General features: G+C 44.9%; 1 protein-coding gene across 3 annotated transcripts; it reads right to left on the bottom strand.

Annotated features, from left to right (window-relative positions):
- Positions 1-267: 267 nt before the first annotated feature.
- Positions 268-18794, bottom strand: LOC121004012 (oocyte zinc finger protein XlCOF6-like). 3 transcript variants are annotated; one of them, XM_040436030.1, is made up of 5 exons: positions 18360-18794; positions 12435-12556; positions 4489-4644; positions 3312-3396; positions 268-3138 (listed from the first exon to the last, which is right to left on the bottom strand). In XM_040436030.1, the coding sequence occupies exons 2-5, from the start codon at positions 12510-12512 to the stop codon at positions 944-946; spliced, it is 2514 nt and encodes an 837-aa protein (XP_040291964.1). In that variant the 5' UTR covers positions 12513-12556; positions 18360-18794; the 3' UTR covers positions 268-943. The 3 variants fall into 3 exon arrangements, with proteins under 3 accessions (XP_040291964.1, XP_040291963.1, XP_040291965.1); XM_040436029.1 differs by having other exon boundaries at positions 18377-18794; XM_040436031.1 differs by lacking the exons at positions 3312-3396; positions 12435-12556; positions 18360-18794 and having other exon boundaries at positions 4489-4601.
- Positions 18795-19569: the final 775 nt, after the last annotated feature.

Genomic DNA, 19569 nt, shown 5'->3' with positions numbered 1-19569 from the left:
CATCCATCTGACCCTTACATTTATGCTAATATGACTGTTGTCTCCCAACGAAATCTTCAGCTAAATCACACCCTCAAAGACTTTGAGGGTCTATGTCCATGAGCTATACTCTATATATAATTTCACCATACACCTATTAAGATTTTTCTGCTACGGCTCGAGACATGGGCTTAGGCAAAGTTCTCACGAAACCCAATAGGTCAAAAGTGTTTGGCATCTTACATAAAGTTGCTATTACAACTAAAGCCCCACAATGTTTTTTTTTTAAATTGGGACTTGATTGTATCCAGTCCCCATGGTTGTTCACAAGTATTTCTAGACAAATGCTGCTGTGAAGGGGTGCGGGGAGATGCAAAAACTCTACTGGACTTCTGGACCACTGTCTTGCAGTTTGTCTTCTCTACCTCTTAAGTGGTGCAAAGGTACTTAGTACTCTCTCTCAACCACAAGACACTGTGCAGGAAAGTACTTCCCTGAGATTTCAGGTGCCAGGTTACTGTACGTTAATGATATTTTACCATAACTCTACTTCATGCACCCATCTTCTGCCATTTTGGACCTAGCCCCTCACCTGTTACCTTGAGACTTATATTTGGGGTGTATTTCTCTGGCTAAATTACAGCTGCCTGAAACATTCAGTTTTACCTTTTTCATAAGAACATTAATACATTATACTCACTCAGTCAATGGGATCACAAATGAAACCAAACCCCCTGGACTGTGTGTCACAATAACATAAAAGCAGATTTTTTTTTCTTATTTTACATTGACAATATAAAATTAGAAACAAACAGAAGGTGGAATCAAATCTATAGTTTAAGGTTCCATGCACATTCCAGAAACATTTATGAAATAAAAAAAGGACTAAATAAATAATACATTTCATAGACTTTAACAGGTCCGGGATTTTTTTTTTGTTCACTCTTATCACAAGCATTGCAGCTTATAGGTTGTTGTGAACTCGCTGGTGTCGGACTAGATGTGAATCTCGGGTGAATCGCCTTCCACACTCTGTACACTCAAAAGGCTTTTCTCCTGTGTGCATGGTCTGATGCCTCATGAAATGGGAATAAAAGGTGAAACTTTTCCCACATTCAACGCAGATGAAAGATTTTTCATTTGAATGGGTTTTCTGATGTTTAAGGAGAGCCACTTCAGAAGTGAAGGTCTTTTCACAACAAGGACAATTATAGTCCGTTTTTCCAGTGTGGAGTTTCATATGTTGACTCAAGAGAGCTGGATACTGAAAGCTTTCTCCACATCTGGGACAAGCGTGGGTGGTTTGTCTAGTGTGTGTCCTCTGGTGTCTGGCTAGATGAGACTTTTTGGTGTAACTTTTCCCACACTGAGAACAGATGTATGGTCTTTTCTTCTTATGCATTTTTGCATGTCGTTCAAGAAACTCATGATTCTCAAAGCATTTTCCACATTCTAGGCAAGAAAATGGTTTATTGCCCTTGTGGATTTTGCGATGCCTAACAACATGTGCTTTTCTACGAAAATATTTTCCACAATCAGGACACATGTATGGTTTCTCTCCTGTATGTGTTCTGTAATGGTCAACCAGCTGGGACCGACTGGGAAATTCTTTGCCGCATTCTGAACAAATGCAATCATTTGCTCCTGCATGAACCTTCAGGTGATGGTTAAGAAGACTCTGACTTGCAAAACTATTTCCACATTCGGGACACGAAACTGCAGCAATGTGGCTACCCCAATGCAATTCCAGAAGGGCTTCAAAACGGAATGATTTGCCACACTCTGTGCAAGAAAATGGCTTCTCCCCTGCATGAACTACTTGGTGTTCCTCAAGCTGTGATACATCATCAAAGCTTTCCCCACATTCAGAGCATGGAAGCCTTTCAATGTTATCATAGGTAGTACAGGGGTTTTGTGGCTGAGACTGGCTGGTGGGAGGGTAAGTCTCCACTTGGTTTGTTTTGTGTATTTTCCGGTGTTGGTTTAAGACATCATGGCGATGGAAAGACTTGCCACATTCTGGACAAGGATATATTTCCTTGTCTCCATGAATTCGCTGGTGTCGGAGCATGTGAGATTTCCTACGGAAGCCTTTCCCACAGTCGGAGCAGACAAAAGGCTTTTCACCAGTGTGAATTCTCTGATGTATATCGAACTCCGTCTTACAAGAATACTGTTTCCCACATTCACAGCATATCAGGGGCTTCTTCTGATGGGATTTAGAGTGGTGGAGGAGAAGACTGTTGTATTTAAAACATTTTCCACATTCTGAGCAAGAAAATGGTTTGTCCGTATTGTCTATTTTCTGCTGTACGTTGCTAGAATGAGCAGAGTAGTATTCATATGTAATCTCTTCCATATACGGTTCCTGGTATAAACGAGCAGCTGGTAAATCCGCAGGATTATTTTGCATGTCATCATCTTCATAGTATTGCCCTTTTATGAAGGCAGAGCCATAATCTATTTGGGAGTTCTCAGAGCCTGTGTTGATGTCAGTGTCCCTGAAACTCCCTTCGGCATTCTCAGCCAGTATGAAGTGGCGTTGCGATTGCTCTACTGATACAGATATGCCTGTCTCTATGAGAGATCCCTCTCCATCCGTGGCTGGTTCTTGCTTAATCTGCATGGTTGTATATGGTGTTGGTGCTTGGTTCATTAGACCTTCAGGATATATAGAAATGCTGCTCTTAGGTTGGGTCTCTGTGCGCTCAATCTGTATAGGCAGTTTAACTGATCTGGAAACTTCTTCCTCCCACTCAACAGGTTCCTCCTTAATTTTAATAACTGTATACTCAGCTGCTGTAGGTTTAGGATCAGCAGATCCATATTCTTTACTGGTTAGTAAATGCTCCTCGGCGCTGCTGTGCACCACTGTATGCACCAGGGGATTACAAATGTTACTAGCTAGGAATGCCGCGTCATCAGATCCAGCTCCCCCCTTCTTACAAACAGATAAATATTCGGTCTGGTCAATAGGAACATGTATGTAAATTTCAGGGAGAAGTCCATTTTCACTGGTGCTGGTTTCCTCGGTTTGTGTTGCGCTATCTTGGCACAAGGACATGGAGATTTTATGGGGGACGTCGACATCAGGCCTTTCTTTCTTAAGACACACCAGACCAGATGGGCGTTGAATTCCAGGCATGACAGCAGATGACCCTATTGGAAAGAAAGCGTATACAATAATACAGACAGATAAAACTACTAGACATTTAAAAAAAAAAGAATAAAGACTTCACGAGAAAGAGATAGACAAGGGCATGATTAATCTTGCAGATGACAGAAGCCGGGTTTTATGGATTATTTATGCAGGGAGACAAATTGGTTCTTACTGTCAAATCCAGGCTGAATATTGCCTGCCTTTTTCTTCTCTTCATCCTTGTTTTCTGCTTCTTCACAATCCATGTCATTATGTGACTGTAAATACAGTACAACAGAATACATACGTAAAAATAACCATTATGGCGTAAGGAACTGAAAGAGCGGTCCATGGACAGTGTCTGGTATTGCGGCTCTGTCCTATTTATCTCAATTACACTCAGTTGCAATACCAGTCTGTGCCCATGGACAAGAGCGGCAGCATTTCTACAACATTTACCACCCTGCATCATACATGTACGGCCCGTGGTCTTGGGCTTTAAGCCTGAGTCACCAGAAGCACATTTTGCCCATTTAAAGCTCGAGCAATCTAGTAGAGTCAGTCGGATTCCCACGCCAAGGAAAAGATGGAACCATCTGAGAAGAGCTTCTGCCTTCTCTTTTCCAGCATACTTAGCTCTCAATAGTGAACACAGGAAGTGGTAATGCTGCCGTCTCTACTGGACCCAACGACTGCATGAGTACTGGGTGTCGCCTGGCATGGGCAACCTGCTGACCCAAATATCAGCTCTTCCAGTTATGGGACAGAGGGCTGTTGTCACCTGTAACTGGGGTTCCCAAGGATGTCCCAGTTACAGTGGAAAATAATAAAATGAGAAAGAGTGAATATCCTCAGAAATCTAGGGGTTTTCTAGGCAACAATGTTTTTTGTGGCTTTAAATAAAGACCTATATTACTCACTTATGGCTGTGCCCTTCCGCTGTTTTCACCGCTGGTCACCGCTGAAGGTTATTGGTAGTCAGTGCTAACAACCACCTGTCCCCTACATCACTGGGCATATCTGACCAACACAGCACTCATCTTTAAGTAGTCCAGAGCGGTTATTTAAAGCCACAAACTATTTATAGCTGCAAAACCCCTTAATGACCTTTGTCTTTGGGGATATATTATGTTACAAATATAGACAATAAAAAAAACAAGAACAAAACCCAGCAACAGCCACATCAGAGGTCTGTAATCAGAATATACATATATCAGAACAACTGAAACCCATTCCAATACTTTATTTTAGTGCAAATTTGCTAAATAACTATATGTTTAATACAATCCCTGTAACTTTTTGTAATGCTATCCATACAGATGACATCTCAGCAGTAACCTTGCTGCCCATGTTCTCTAAGCAGTGCTCACCTCTCCAGTCAGAAGCTGCAGCACTTTGTTGGTGAGTTCTGCCACCTTACTGTTTTTCTTGCTCTTTTCTAAGGGCTCTTCTTGCTCCATATCGGGACTCTGGGCGCTGCTCCGGTACACCACATTGTCACCAGACTGCTTTACAATTATATAATCCTATACAAAGAAAAGATTAGAAAGTGGCAGGACATTCTGGATCATACAAGTAGGTTGGACATACACAAACAACACAAACTATCAGACCTAACTTCTATGCTGTATATAGGAATATGCCACCTTCTACTCCATAATGGTCATACTAATCACTTTTCGTAACCTGCTGCTCAAAACTGACAGCATATTAGCAGCTAATATTTGTATTATTTTGGCAAAGTGCCATGTGGCCCATGTTTTAACACATTATTTTACATGTTTTTAGTCTCGGTAAGGTTTGTTCACATGGCCAAAATACTCGTCAGAGAAATTCAATGAATATTTTGCCCGTGGCTTCTGCATGCTGATTAGCCCCACTAAATGGGTCTATTCCGTGTGTGGCCACCCGCCTTAGTCTGGGCGCTCACTCTGCCATGGAAGCCGCAGCCAAATCTAAAATCTTTTTTCATTGTGCAGTGCCAGTCATTGCCTCTCTTTCAAAACAATGGGAGTCAGATTTTAGGCTTTTTTCCACTATGATTCTGACGGGTGAAAACCAGTCTTTAGGGGCCTATTTTAATTCATTATTTGTATTGGGAAATCTGTAGATTCTGATATATCATAAATTGCACAGGCATCTACTTGAAGTCTGTCCTGGTCCTGATTTAGGACCGAGTCCAGTTTCAGGACCGATTCAGGTAAGCTGTATTCACACTGCATTTGCAGGATTTGTTTAGTGGGAAGGCCCCATTTACCCTTTGGGTGCCAAAAAGAGTGTTTTTGACACCCACTGAGCCAGTATACTTCACTATACCTTCTTTTCACTGTAGAGAATAGTATATTCTATGCAGAGGCAATCTCATACATCAGAGGTATATGTCAGGAAGTCTAGGATTGGGAATACATACCCCTATAACGTTCTGCTAAGTAAATGTACACCAAATGTGCCATGTGAACACCAGTAGGATACCTGTGATTGACATATGCCAGTACATATTAGGATTACAAGTGAATATAAGGTGTACCCCAAAATAGTGCTTCTAAAAAAAATTGTTTACACAAAGGTAAGTCAGCAAAAAAATAAATATAAATATATATATATATATATATATATATATATATATATATATATATATATATTAAAATTTATGGCTCATGAAATGCAAACATGAAAGAATTTTAAAGACCACAACTGGCTGTGCCTTTAAAGCGCTGCCTAAGGCCTGAAGTACTAAGGCTAGCCCCACGAGATAGCTGCCAGCTGAACTCGACGTCTCATCTGAAAAGGGGGAAGACTGGAACAAAAAACTTGGCATGTTACAATTCAAGACCCCAGTCCTCTCCCTCCACCACTGCAGTCAAGATAGAGTTGGGAGGCACACTGGATGGTTGGCCGGACCCAATGATATACCTCTTAATGTGGACGCCCAAGAAATTCACAATTAAACCAGGCACACTTGCTTGTAGGACTAGCTCAGTTGAATGTAGTGATGACTTTCACTTAACGATCTGTTGTTACATTCTGGAGAAAAGGTACTTTTAATCCATATGTAAATGAGCGGTTAAAGGGCTTCCGTCAGCCCACTAAACCGTTTTTTATTTTTTTTGCTTAATAATAACCCCTACACTGCGTTTTATCCATACATAAGTAAAATAAGAATTTTGGTTCAGTAGAATTTGCTAAAACCCTATTTTTATAATATGTAAATTACCTTGCTACCAGCAAGCAGGGCGGCTACTTGCTGGTAGCAGCGCATCCGCCGATGGTAATGACGCCCCCTCTGCTTGTTGATTGACAGGGCCAGCGGACGGGATCTTTCTCCGCTGGCCCTGCCTGTTTTCATTCAATATCTGGCGCCTGCGCCGCGGCCGTACCCATCTTCAATCGGCGCAGGCGCACTGAGAGGCGGCCACTCACTCGGCCGCTCCATCCTCAATGCGCCTGCGCCCATGACGTCACATCTACACCCGGCGCAGGCGCATTGAGGATGAAGCGGCCGAGTGAGTGGCCGCCTCTCAGTGCGCCTGCGCCGATTGAAGATAGGTACGGCCGCGGAGGCGCCAGATATTGAATGAAAACAGGCAGGGCCAGCGGAGAAAGATCCCGTCCGCTGGCCCTGTCAATCAACAAGCAGAGGGGGCGTCATTACCATCGGAGGATGCGGCTGCTACCAGCAAGTAGCCGCCCTACTTGCTGGTAGCAAGGTAATTTACATATTATAAAAATAAGGTTTTAGCAAATTCTACTGAACCAAAATTATTATTATTATTATTATTATTATTTTACTTATGTATGGATAAATCGCAGTGTAGGGGTTATTATTAAGCAAAAAAAAAAAAAAAAACGGTTTAGTGGGCTGACGGAAGCCCTTTAAGTGCCCAAGCTGCTATGTGCACCCCTGTTGCTCCTGCCTTCTCTGACAGCCCCTTCCTCTCTTTCTTTATTGACAGGATCGGGTGAGATGATTATGCATGGACCTGCATTGTCCATCAAGGAAGAGAAGGAGGGCTGATAGAGGATGCAGGAGGAGCAAGGGTGCACAGAATGGCTTGAGCCCACCCTTGGTGCACTTACCTGTTCATTACATTACATACAGCACTACAAGACATTGTGCCTGGTTTAACAGTGAATTTCCTGGTAACAGAACCCTTTAACCCCTTAACGAAAAAGGCTGTACATGTACAGAGGGGGAAGCTGTGCCAGAACGCATTCCGCCGTACATGCACTACAGGGGTCCGGCAGTCCCTGGTAGCCGGGCCCCTGCTGTTTACAGCGATGCCGGCGGATTAACCCCTTCTATGCCGCATTCAGTGCTGACCACGACATAGAAGTGGTTTGTGGTTGGTGAAGGAGCGCATCGAGTCCCCGCGCTGCTGTGGCGTGGGACCGATGTGTGACAAGGCAGCCCGATGATGTGCAGAGGCTGCCCAATGCCTTGCACAGCATCAGGACCTGCATTCTACGGGTGCCCAGGAGATCCAGCCTCAGGCTGGGTCTCCTAGGCAACCTGTTAGTGTATTACACAGAGTAATACACTAACAGGCAATGCATTACAATACAGATGTATTGTAATGCATTGCAGAGGGGATCCGACCCCCAAAAGTTAAAGTCCCAGAGTGGCACAGAAATAAAGTTAAAAAAAAAAAAAAAAAAAAAAAAGCTCCTTTCGCCTGATTTTATAATAAAAAAAAAACACACATTAGGTATCGCAGCGTCTGTAACGACCGGCTCTATAAATATATCACATGATTCACCCCGTCCGATAGACACCATAACATTTTTTATAAATAATAACTGTGTAAAAAAAAATTAAAAAAAATGTCACCTTACATCACTAAAAGTGCAACATCAAGCGATCAAAAAGGCGTATACACCCAAAAATAGTACCAATCTAACCGTCACCTTATCCTGCAAAAAATAAGCCACATACATAGGACAATCGCCCAAAAAAACCACTAAAACATGATTTTTTTTTGTTTCAAAAATGCTTTTATTGTGTTAAATGTAAAAAAAAAAAAAACATTAGGTATTGCCGCGTCCGTAACAACCTTCTCTATAAAAATATCACATGATTTAACCCGTCAGGTGAACAAAAAGCCATTTTGTCCCCTTACATCACGAAAGGTGTAATAGCAAGCGATCAAAAAGTCATATGCACCCCAAAATTGTATCAAAACATCATCTCATCCCACAAAAATGATACCCTACCTAAGACAATCGCCCAAAAGATGAAAAAACTATGGCAACACTAAAACATGATTTTTCTTTTGTTTCAAAAATGATATTAGTGTATAAAACTTAAATAAATAAAAAAAAGTATACATATTAGGTATCGCCGCGTCCGTAAAGACCTGCTCTATAAAAATATATTACATGATTTAACCCCTCAGGTGAACACTGTAAAAAAAAAAAAAATCTAATAAAAAAAGGCCTTTTTTTTGTCACCTTACATCACAAAAAGTGTAATACCAAGCAATCAAAAAGTCATAAGCACCCCAAAATTGTACCAGTCATCTCATCCCACAAAAAATGAGCCCCTAAGACAATTTCCCCCCAAAAAAAAAAAAAATATGGCTCTAAAAACATGATTTTTTTTGTTTCAAAAATGCTGTTATTGTGTAAAACTTAAATAAATAAATAAAAAAGTATACATATTAGGTATTGCCACGTCCGTAATGACCTGCTCTATAAAAATATCACATGATCTAACCCCTCAGGTGAACACCGTAAAAAAAAGGTATAAAATTGTGTCAATTTTTTGTCACCTTACAACACAAAAAGTGTAATACCAAGCGATCAAAAAGTCATATGCACCCTAAAATAGTACCAATCAAACTTTCATCTCATACCGGAAAAAAATGAGCCCCTACATAAGACAGTCGCTCAAAAAATACAAAAAAAAAAAAAAAAAAAAAACTATGGCTTTCAGAATATGGAGACACAAAAAAATTTTTTTTTTCAAAAATGCTTTATTATGTAACAACCTGCTCTATAAAAATACCACATCTAATCTGTCGAACGTATAACAAAAAATAAAAACAGTGCCAAAACAGCTATTTTTTGTTAACTTGCCTCACAAAAAGTATAATATAGAGCAACCAAAAATCATCTGCACCCTAAAATAGTACCAACAAAACTGCCACCTTATCCCGTAGTTTACAAAATGGGGTAACTTTTTTGGAGTTTCTACTCTAGGGGTGCATCAGGGGGTCTTCAAATGTGACATGGCAACTTAAAATTATCCCAGTGAAATCTGCCCTCCAAAAACTATATGGCGTTCCTTTCCTTCTGCACCCTGCCATGTGCCCGTACAGCAGTTTACAATCACATATGGGGTGGTTCTGCAAACTACAGAATCAGGGCAATAAATATTGAGTTTTATTTGGCTGTTAACCCTTGCTTTGTTAGCGGAAAAAATTATTAAAATGGAAAATCTGCCAAAAAAAGTGAAATTCTGAAATTTCATATCCATTTTTGATTAATTCTTGTGGAACACCTAAAGGGTAAACAAAGTTTGTAAAATCAGTTTTGAATACCTTGAGGGGTGTTGTTTCTAAAAAGGGGTCACTTTTTGGAGTTTCTACTCTAGGGGTGCATCAGGGGGGCTTTAAATGGGACATGGTATCATAAAACCAGTCCATAAAAATCTGCCTTCCAAAAACCATAAGGCGTTCCTTTCCTTCTACCCCCTGCCGTGTGGCCGTACAGCAGTTTACAACCACATATGGGGTGGTTCTGCAAACTACAGAATCAGGGCAATAAATATTGAGTTTTGTTTGGCTGTTAACCCTTGCTTTGTTAGCGGAAAAAATTATTAAAATGGAAAATCTGCAAAAAAAAGTGAAATTCTGAAATTTTATATCCATTTTCCATTAATTCTTGTGGAACACGTAAAGGGTTAACAACGTTTGTAAAATCTGTTTTTAATACCTTGAGGGGTGTAGTTTCTAAAATGGGGTCATTTTTGGGTGGTTTCAATTATGTAAGCCTCACAAAGTGACTTCAGACCTGAAGTGGTCCTTAAAAAGTGGGTTATGGAAATTTTCTGAAAAATTTAAAGATTTGCTTCTAAACTTCTAAGCCTTCTAACGTCCCCAAAAATAAAATGGCATTCACAAAATGATCCAAACATGAAGTAGACATATGGTAAATGTAAAGTAATAACTATAATATGAGGTATCACTATCTGTTTTAAAAGCAGAGAAATAAAAATTTGGAAAGTTGTGAATTTTTCCAAATTTTTGGTAAATTTTTTATTTTATTTTTATAAATAAAAATGAAATATTTTGATTCAAATTTACCACTATCATGAAGTACAATATATGACGAGAAAACAATCTCAAAATGGCTTGGATAAGTAAAAGCGTTTTATAGTAGTTATTAGGGTTGTCCCGATACCGATACTAGTATCGGTATCGGGACCGATTCCGAGTTTTCTCGGCGGTACTCAGCCGCCGATACCCCGCCCCGATACATAAATAGAATACTTTTTTTTTTTCCCGCAATGAATATTTTTGCGGCCCGGCAAAGATGCAGCATCGGGAGAGAGGAGGGGCTGGAGTCCGTAACTATGGGCGGGGCCCGGTGCAGTCACTGTACTCTTACACCGGGCCCCGCCGCTCACCAAAGTATTTATAAACGTGAATCCTTATCCTGTTATTAAGTTGAACTAACGCTGCCCTCTCCCATGTTCCCATGTTCCCCTGTATCCCCCTGTAAGCTTCAATAGCAGGCAGAGCAGACGGCAGCAGTAACGTCACTCACTGACGTAGAGCGCCTGCTCCGCCCACTTTATGAATGAAGCAGGCAGAGCAGACGCGCGACGTCAGTGAGTGACGTTACTGGTGCCGTCCGCTCTGCCTGCTATGGAAGCTTAAGTAAGTGCTGTGGGGATACAGGGGGATACAGGGGAACATGGGAGAGGGCAGCGTTAGTTCAACTTAATAACAGGATAAGGATTCACGTTTATAAATACTTCGGTGAGCGGCGGGGCCCGGTGTATTGGGGGACACTGTTATGAGGGGGATCTGTGGATGACATATAGCAGTGTCATCCACAGATCCTCCCCATAACAGTTCCATCCACAGATCCCCTATAACTATAACAGCACCATCCACAGATCCCCCACCAAATAACAATGCCATCCTCAGATCCCCCCACCCCATAACAATGCCATCCACAGATATCCCACCCCATAGCAGTACCATCCACAGATGCCCATAACAGTGCCATCCACAGATCCCCCATAACAGTGCCATCCACAGATCCCCCATAACAGTGCCATCCACAGATCCCCCATAACAGTGCCATCCACAGATCCCCCATAACAGTGCCATCCACAGATCCCCATAACAGTGCCATCCACAGATCCCCCATAACAGCACCATCCACAGATCCCCATAACAGCACCATCCACAGATCCCCCATAACAGTGCCATCCACAGATCCCCCATAACAGTGCCATCCACAGATCCCCCATAACAGTGCCATCCACAGATCCCCATAACAGCGCCATCCACAGATCCCCCATAACAGCACCATCCACAGATCCCCATAACAGCACCATCCACAGATCCCCATAACAGTGCCATCCACAGATCCCCCATAACAGTGCCATCCACAGATCCCCCATAACAGTGCCATCCACAGATCCCCCATAACAGTGCCATCCACAGATCCCCATAACAGTGCCATCCAGAGATCCCCATAACAGTGCCATCCAGAGATCCCCATAACAGTGCCATCCACAGATCCCCCATAACAGTGCCATCCACAGATCCCCCATAACAGTGCCATCCACAGATCCCCCATAACAGTGCCATCCACAGGTCCCCCATAACAGTGCCATCCACAGGTCCCCCATAACAGTGCCATCCACAGGTCCCCCATAACAGTGCCATCCACAGGTCCCCCATAACAGTGCCATCCACAGGTCCCCCATAACAGTGCCATCCACAGATCCCCCACATGACAGTGCGTCATCCACAGATCCACAGATCCCCCAAAACGGTCACATGACATTTAAAAAAAGTATCGGTATTCGGTATCGGTGACTACTTGAAAAAAAGTATCGGTACTTGTACTCGGTCCTAAAAAAGTGGTATCGGGACAACCCTAGTAGTTATCACCACATAAAGTGACATGTCAAATTTGCAAAAATCAGTCTGGTCCTTACAGTGAAAAATGGCCCGATCCTTAAGGGGTTAAGGTCAAAGTACTTCAATGCTCTAGAAATAGCTTTGTCTAAGGGCTCATGCATACGGTCGTGTGCATGAGCCTTTAGTCTTTGACCCAGAATGCTTTGAGCCCTCACCTCTTCAATAAGCAAGTAGACAATTTCCAGGACAAGGCTTAGGATTCTCTCCATCATGTGATTCTTTTCCATCTCCATCTTCTATAAATCACATGGGTCTCAGAGGCTAGGTGACAAAATGCCTGATGAGAAAAATAGAAGAAAGAAAAATAAGCAGAAGAAGACAATTTATATTGGCTTACACCTCTCTGATATTGATCCTCTATTCTGCACATTCTTTTGCTTCCTATATTATCAATGATCGTGTACCACACCAAGTTTTCTTTTCAAAACTCGGGCAGTTCTGTGAAACCTCACCAAAAGATGGTCACTTTGAGTAGACCACTCCTGAGTTTGACCTGATTTTTTCTGTGGCAACTTTCAGTTTCCTTACATGCTATGTATATTGTTCCTCTTCTTTGAGGGTATTAGTCTTCTAATCTAGAAGACTATTTTAACAATTTAGGGCAATCAACCCAACAAGAATTTTCTCACATTTTGACAGCATATAGCAGAGATTGTAATATACCTTGTTTCAGTTTCATACTAAGTTGAAGAACATTATAATATTATTCTGCTTTATTTACTGAAGCTGAAAAGTGGGCTCTTGAGTAAGGATGAAGCCCTCTACCAAACCATCTCCCTCCTTGCCCAGTTCAAAATCCCAACAATAACTTAGGCTGCATTTACATCTCCGGTGAATGTTTCCGGCAGGCTGTTCAGGAAGACCAGCCTGCTGGAGATCACCGAACCCAGCTCTGCCGGATTCACTAGTTCACCGCCGGATTCCCCATTGACTGTAATAAGGTCCAGCCACTTTCCAACATAAAATCTGGGTTTCGGCCAGAAAAATGCAGCCGCATCATCTCTGACGAAGAAGTGAACGCAGCCTTATGGAGTTCTACTGAAACCAACATGCTTTATAATTCTCTCTCTATAGCAGAGGACTGTTCTCGTACACATCAGCTGAATTTGGCAAAAATCTGCATTTCTGGACATTTATGTAATGTATATGGAAGCCATCACTTCATTGTGACTTCATTGCTAACACATATACGAAGCATATTGTAGAGTGACATGTCAAGATCTGGAGTTATATAAAAATTACTAATATCTTAAGGGTCCATTCACACATCCGTAGTGTGTTGTGGATCCGCAATACACCCGGCCGGCACCCCCATAGAACTGCCTATTCTTCTCTGCAATTGCGGACAAGAGTAGAACATGTTCAATTTTTTTCGGGAGCCGCGGACCAGAAGATCGGAGCCGCACTCCGGAAACGCGTATGCAGACAGCACACTGTGTGCTGTCCACATCCATTTCTGCCCCATAGAGAATGAATAGATTCGCACCCGTTCCGCAATTTGCGGAACGGGTCCGGACATATTCAAGGACGTGTGAATGGACCCAAAAATGGTTGCATGGCTAATATATCTCAGTGAACCCCCTACTGTTTCTGTCCCAATGCTTGCTGAGCCTCTGCCTCCTGGCTACTCTGGACAAGCAGGAAATGCCCATTCAGACAATCACTAGTTATTGAACATTTCCTATGAGGACCTGGTAAGCAACAGAGAGGTAGCACTGGGAAACAGGTGAGCAGAATCTGCAGGTGAAGAGATCACACACGGGCAGCATCAGTATAGAGAGAGAGGGCAGAATCTGCAGGGGAAGAGATCACACACGGGCAGCATCAGTATAGAGAGAGGGCAGAATCTGCAGGGGAAGAGATCACACACGGGCAGCATCAGTATAGAGAGAGAGGGCAGAATCTGCAGGGGAAGAGATCGCACACGGGCAGCATCAGTATAGAGAGAGAGGGCAGAATCTGCAGGGGAAGAGATCGCACACGGGCAGCATCAGTATAGAGAGAGAGGGCAGAATCTGCAGGGGAAGAGATCACACACGGGCAGCATCAGTATAGAGAGAGAGGGCAGAATCTGCAGGGGAAGAGATCACACACGGGCAGCATCAGTATAGAGAGAGAGGGCAGAATCTGCAGGGGAAGAGATCACACACGGGCAGCATCAGTATAGAGAGAGAGGGCAGAATCTGCAGGAGAAGAGATCACACACGGGCAGCATCAGTATAGAGAGAGAGGACAGAATCTGCAGGTGAAGAGATCACACACGGGCAGCATCAGTATAGAGAGAGGGCAGAATCTGCAGGGGAAGAGATCACACACGGGCAGCATCAGTATAGAGAGAGAGGGCAGAATCTGTAGGGGGAGAGATCACACACGGGCAGCATCAGTATAGAGAGAGAGGGCAGAATCTGCAGGGGAAGAGATCACACACGGGCAGCATCAGTATAGAGAGAGAGGGCAGAATCTGCAGGGGAAGAGATCACAGACGGGCAGCATCAGTATAGAGAGAGAGAGGGCAGAATCTGCAGGGGAAGAGATCACAGACGGGCAGCATCAGTATAGAGAGAGAGAGGGCAGAATCTGCAGGGGAAGAGATCACAGACGGGCAGCATCAGTATAGAGAGAGAGAGGGCAGAATCTGCCGGGGAAGAGATCACACACGGGCAGCATCAGTATAGAGAGAGAGAGGGCAGAATCTGCCGGGGAAGAGATCACACACGGGCAGCATCAGTATAGAGAGAGAGGGCAGAATCTGCAGGGGAAGAGATCGCACACGGCAGCATCAGTATAGAGAGAGAGGGCAGAATCTGCAGGGGGAGAGATCACACACGGGCAGCATCAGTATAGAGAGAGAGGGCAGAATCTGCAGGGGAAGAGATCACACACTGGCAGCATCAGTATAGAGAGAGGGCAGAATCTGCAGGGAAGAGATCACACACGGGCAGCATCAGTATAGAGAGAGAGGGCAGAATCTGCAGGGGAAGAGATCACACACGGGCAGCATCAGTATAGAGAGAGAGGGCAGAATCTGCAGGGGAAGAGATCACACACGGGCAGCATCAGTATAGAGAGAGAGAGAGGGCAGAATCTGCAGGGGAAGAGATCACACACGGGCAGCATCAGTAGAGAGAGAGGGCAGAATCTGCAGGGGAAGAGATCACACACGGGCAGCATCAGTGTAGAGAGAGAGAGCAGAATCTGCAAGGGAAGAGATCACACACGGGCAGCATCAGTATAGAGAGAGAGGGCAGAATCTGCAGGGGAAGAGATCACACATGGGCAGCATCAGTAGAGAGAGGGCAGAATCTGCAGGGGAAGAGATCACACACGGGCAGCATCAGTATAGAGAGAGGGCAGAATATGCAGGGGGAGAGATCACAGACTGGCAGCATCAGTATAGAGAGAGAGGGCAGAATCTGCAGGGGAAGAGATCACACACTGGCAGCATCAGTGTAGAGAGAGGGCAGAATCTGCAGGGGAAGAGATCACACACGGGCAGCATCAGTATAGAGAGAGGGCAGAATCTGCAGGGGAAGAGATCACACACGGGCAGCATCAGTGTAGAGAGAGAGGGCAGAATCTGCAGGGGAAGAGATCACACACGGGCAGCATCAGTGTAGAGAGAGAGGGCAGAATCTGCAGGGGAAGAGATCACACACGGGCACCATCAGTATAGAGAGAGGGCAGAATCTGCAGAGGAAGAGATCACACACGGGCAGCGTCAGTGTAGAGAGAGAGGGCAGAATCTGCAGGGGAAGAGATCACACACGGGCACCATCAGTATAGAGAGAGGGCAGAATCTGCAGGGGAAGAGATCACACACGGGCAGCATCAGTATAGAGAGAGAGGGCAGAATCTGCAGGGGAAGAGATCACACACGGGCAGCATCAGTGTAGAGAGAGAGGGCAGAATCTGCAGGGGAAGAGATCACACACGGGCAGCATCAGTATAAAGAGAGAGAGGGCAGAATCTGCAGGGGAAGAGATCACACACGGGCACCATCAGTATAGAGAGAGGGCAGAATATGCAGGGGGAGAGATCACAGACTGGCAGCATCAGTGTAGAGAGAGAGGGCAGAATCTGCAGGGGGAGAGATCACAGACGGGCAGCATCAGTATAGAGAGAGGGCAGAATCTGCAGGGGAAGAGATCACACACGGGCAGCATCAGTGTAGAGAGAGAGGGCAGAATCTGTAGGGGGAGAGATCACACACGGGCAGCATCAGTATAGAGAGAGAGGGCAGAATCTGTAGGGGGAGAGATCACACAGGGGCACCATCAGTATAGAGAGAGGGCAGAATCTGCAGGGGAAGAGATCACAGACGGGCAGCATCAGTATAGAGAGAGAGGGCAGAATCTGCAGGGGAAGAGATCACACACGGGCAGCATCAGTATAGAGAGAGGGCAGAATCTGCAGGGGGAGAGATCACACAGGGGCACCATCAGTATAGAGAGAGGGCAGAATCTGCAGGGGAAGAGATCACACACGGGCAGCATCAGTATAGAGAGAGAGGGCAGAATCTGCAGGGGAAGAGATCACACACGGGCAGCATCAGTATAGAGAGAGAGGGCAGAATCTGCAGGGGAAGAGATCACACACGGGCAGCATCAGTATAGAGAGAGGGCAGAATCTGCAGGGGAAGAGATCACACAGGGGCAGCATCAGTATAGAGAGAGAGGGCAGAATCTGCAGGGGAAGAGATCACACACGGGCAGCATCAGTATAGAGAGAGGGCAGAATCTGCAGGGGAAGAGATCACACACGGGCAGCATCAGTATAGAGAGAGAGGGCAGAATCTGCAGGGGAAGAGATCACACACGGGCAGCATCAGTATAGAGAGAGGGCAGAATCTGCAGGGGAAGAGATCACACAGGGGCAGCATCAGTATAGAGAGAGAGGGCAGAATCTGCAGGGGAAGAGATCACACACGGGCAGCATCAGTATAGAGAGGGCAGAATCTGCAGGGGGAGAGATCACACACTGGCAGCATCAGTATAGAGAGAGAGAGGGCAGAATCTGCAGGGGAAGAGATCACAGACGGGCAGCATCAGTATAGAGAGAGAGGGCAGAATCTGCAGGGGAAGAAATCACAGACGGGCAGCATCAGTATAGAGAGAGAGGGCAGAATCTGCAGGGGAAGAAATCACAGACGGGCAGCATCAGTATAGAGAGGGCAGAATCTGCAGGGGGAGAGATCACACACTGGCAGCATCAGTATAGAGAGAGAGGGCAGAATCTGCAGGGGAAGAGATCACACACGGGCAGCATCAGTGTAGAGAGAGAGGGCAGAATCTGCAGGGGAAGAGATCACACACGGGCAGCATCAGTGTAGAGAGAGAGGGCAGAATCTGCAGGGGAAGAGATCACACACGGGCACCATCAGTATAGAGAGAGAGGGCAGAATCTGCAGGGGGAGAGATCACACACTGGCAGCATCAGTATAGAGAGAGAGGGCAGAATCTGCAGGGGAAGATATCACACACGGGCAGCATCAGTAGAGAGAGAGGGCAGAATCTGCAGGGGAAGAGATCATACACGGGCAGCATCAGTATAGAGAGAGAGGGCAGAATCTGCAGGGGAAGAGATCACACACGGGCAGCATCAGTATAGAGAGAGGGCAGAATCTGTAGGGGAGAGATCACACACAGGCAGCATCAGTATAGAGAGAGGGCAGAATCTGCAGGGGAAGAGATCACACACGGGCACCATCAGTATAGAGAGAGAGGGCAGAATCTGCAGGGGAAGAGATCACACACGGGCAGCATCAGTATAGAGAGAGGGCAGAATCTGCAGGGGGAGTGGGATGGGCGGTTGGCCAAGGGCCCTTCAGACCTGCAGCTCAGGTGAGATGTGTAGGGCCATTTAGGAAATATTCTTGTGAAATGACTATTTTATAGGGAGGGCGCCTCTGTCATATTCCACATTCAGGACCCCACAAGCCCCCAGTCTCTGAATGCACAATGTGACATGAGAATTCGGGTGCCCCCCTCCCATTCCTGTTGGAGAGGTCACCTCCTAAACCCCGACACATTAGCCATTCCCAGCTCCTCCAATGACATGTCCGGGATGGAAAAGCCCTTTACCTGTGGAAATGACTTACTGTCCAATCTCCTTCAGAACAGCGGAGAGGTGCTGGTCATGTGACTATGTGATGACGTCATATACATCCAGAGGAGGGGGGGGGGGGGGACAAAGGTCCAGCGCTTAAAAGGTTAACAACGGGGAGCCTCTTAATTGGAAGAGTAATAAAATATTGACCATTTCGAGGTCCAAGGTCAGCAGCTCAATGAGGTTCTGAAGCGGCTGAGTGTAGTGCACAATGCGGTGTCCCCATCACTATGAAAGACGTCTGCAGAGCACAATGACACCACGCACGCGGCCTCCTCCGGCGCCCGCTGGGCGGCGCTACACCGCCATACCGGCAGCCCCCTCCTCCTCACGGCCTGGGCTACCGAGCACACACCGCACGATCACTAGTCTTCTCCCCTCCTGACAAAGGCCCGACGTTGGCTCCGGTGTCCCTGGTGCATCATGGGAAATGTAGTTCCAAGCATCTTAAGGACTGTGATGTCAGATCCTTGTTCCTATAGAAACTGAACGCCATGATATGAACGGGGCATGGGAAGTCGGAAGTCGACGCCAGGCCTGCGTACACTACACACTGTGCTCTCAACCAAATCGACACACATGTAAAGGACTGAACTCCTGCACAGCACAACAGTATTAACCCTTTCATGGCCAGAGGTTTTTTCGTTTTGCGCTCCCTGCCTTCCCAGAGCCATAACTTTTTTATTTGTCTGTTCACAAAGCCATATGAGGGCTTGTTTTTTGTGGGACAAGTTGTACTTTCCAACGCCACCATTTAATATGATGTGGGAAGCGGGAAAAAAATTCCAAATGGGGTGAATTTGCCCCAAAAAAAAAAGCAATTCCACCACAGTTTTAGCTTTTTTTATTTACGACGTTCGATGTACGATAAAATTGTTTACTTTTATTCTATAGGTTAGTACGAATCCAGCGATGCCTTATATGTATAGTTTATCTTGTGTTTTGATAGTGATAAAAAGTGGGGGAAAGAAATCCGTTTTATTTTTTAGTTGCCATATTTTGACCCCTATAACTTTTTTGTAATTATGTGTAGGGAGCTTTATAGGGGCTCATTTTTTTGCGGGGCGTTCTGAACTTTTCATTGATACCATTCTGGGGTGTGTACGACTTTTTGATCACTTTTTATACATTTTTTTTTTAGAAAATGAAGCGACCAAAAATGGCAAATTGGCCATTTGGACGCTT

The sequence above is a fragment of the Bufo bufo genome, chromosome 6 (genome assembly GCF_905171765.1).
Source record: "Bufo bufo chromosome 6, aBufBuf1.1, whole genome shotgun sequence".
NCBI lineage: Eukaryota > Metazoa > Chordata > Amphibia > Anura > Bufonidae > Bufo > Bufo bufo.
This window is presented reverse-complemented; position numbering and strand designations above follow the sequence as displayed.

Bases quoted from the DNA above. Each gene is read 5' to 3' on its own strand.
- LOC121004012 (XM_040436030.1), bottom strand. From the start codon at position 12,512: ATGGAGATGGAAAAGAATCACATGATGGAGAGAATCCTAAGCCTTGTC. The intron at 4,645-12,434 runs GTGAGGGCTCAA...TTCTTTGTATAG, and splicing joins TCTACTTGCTTATTGAAGAG to GATTATATAATTGTAAAGCA. The intron at 3,139-3,311 runs GTAAGAACCAAT...TCTTTCCAATAG, and splicing joins TATTCAGCCTGGATTTGACA to GGTCATCTGCTGTCATGCCT.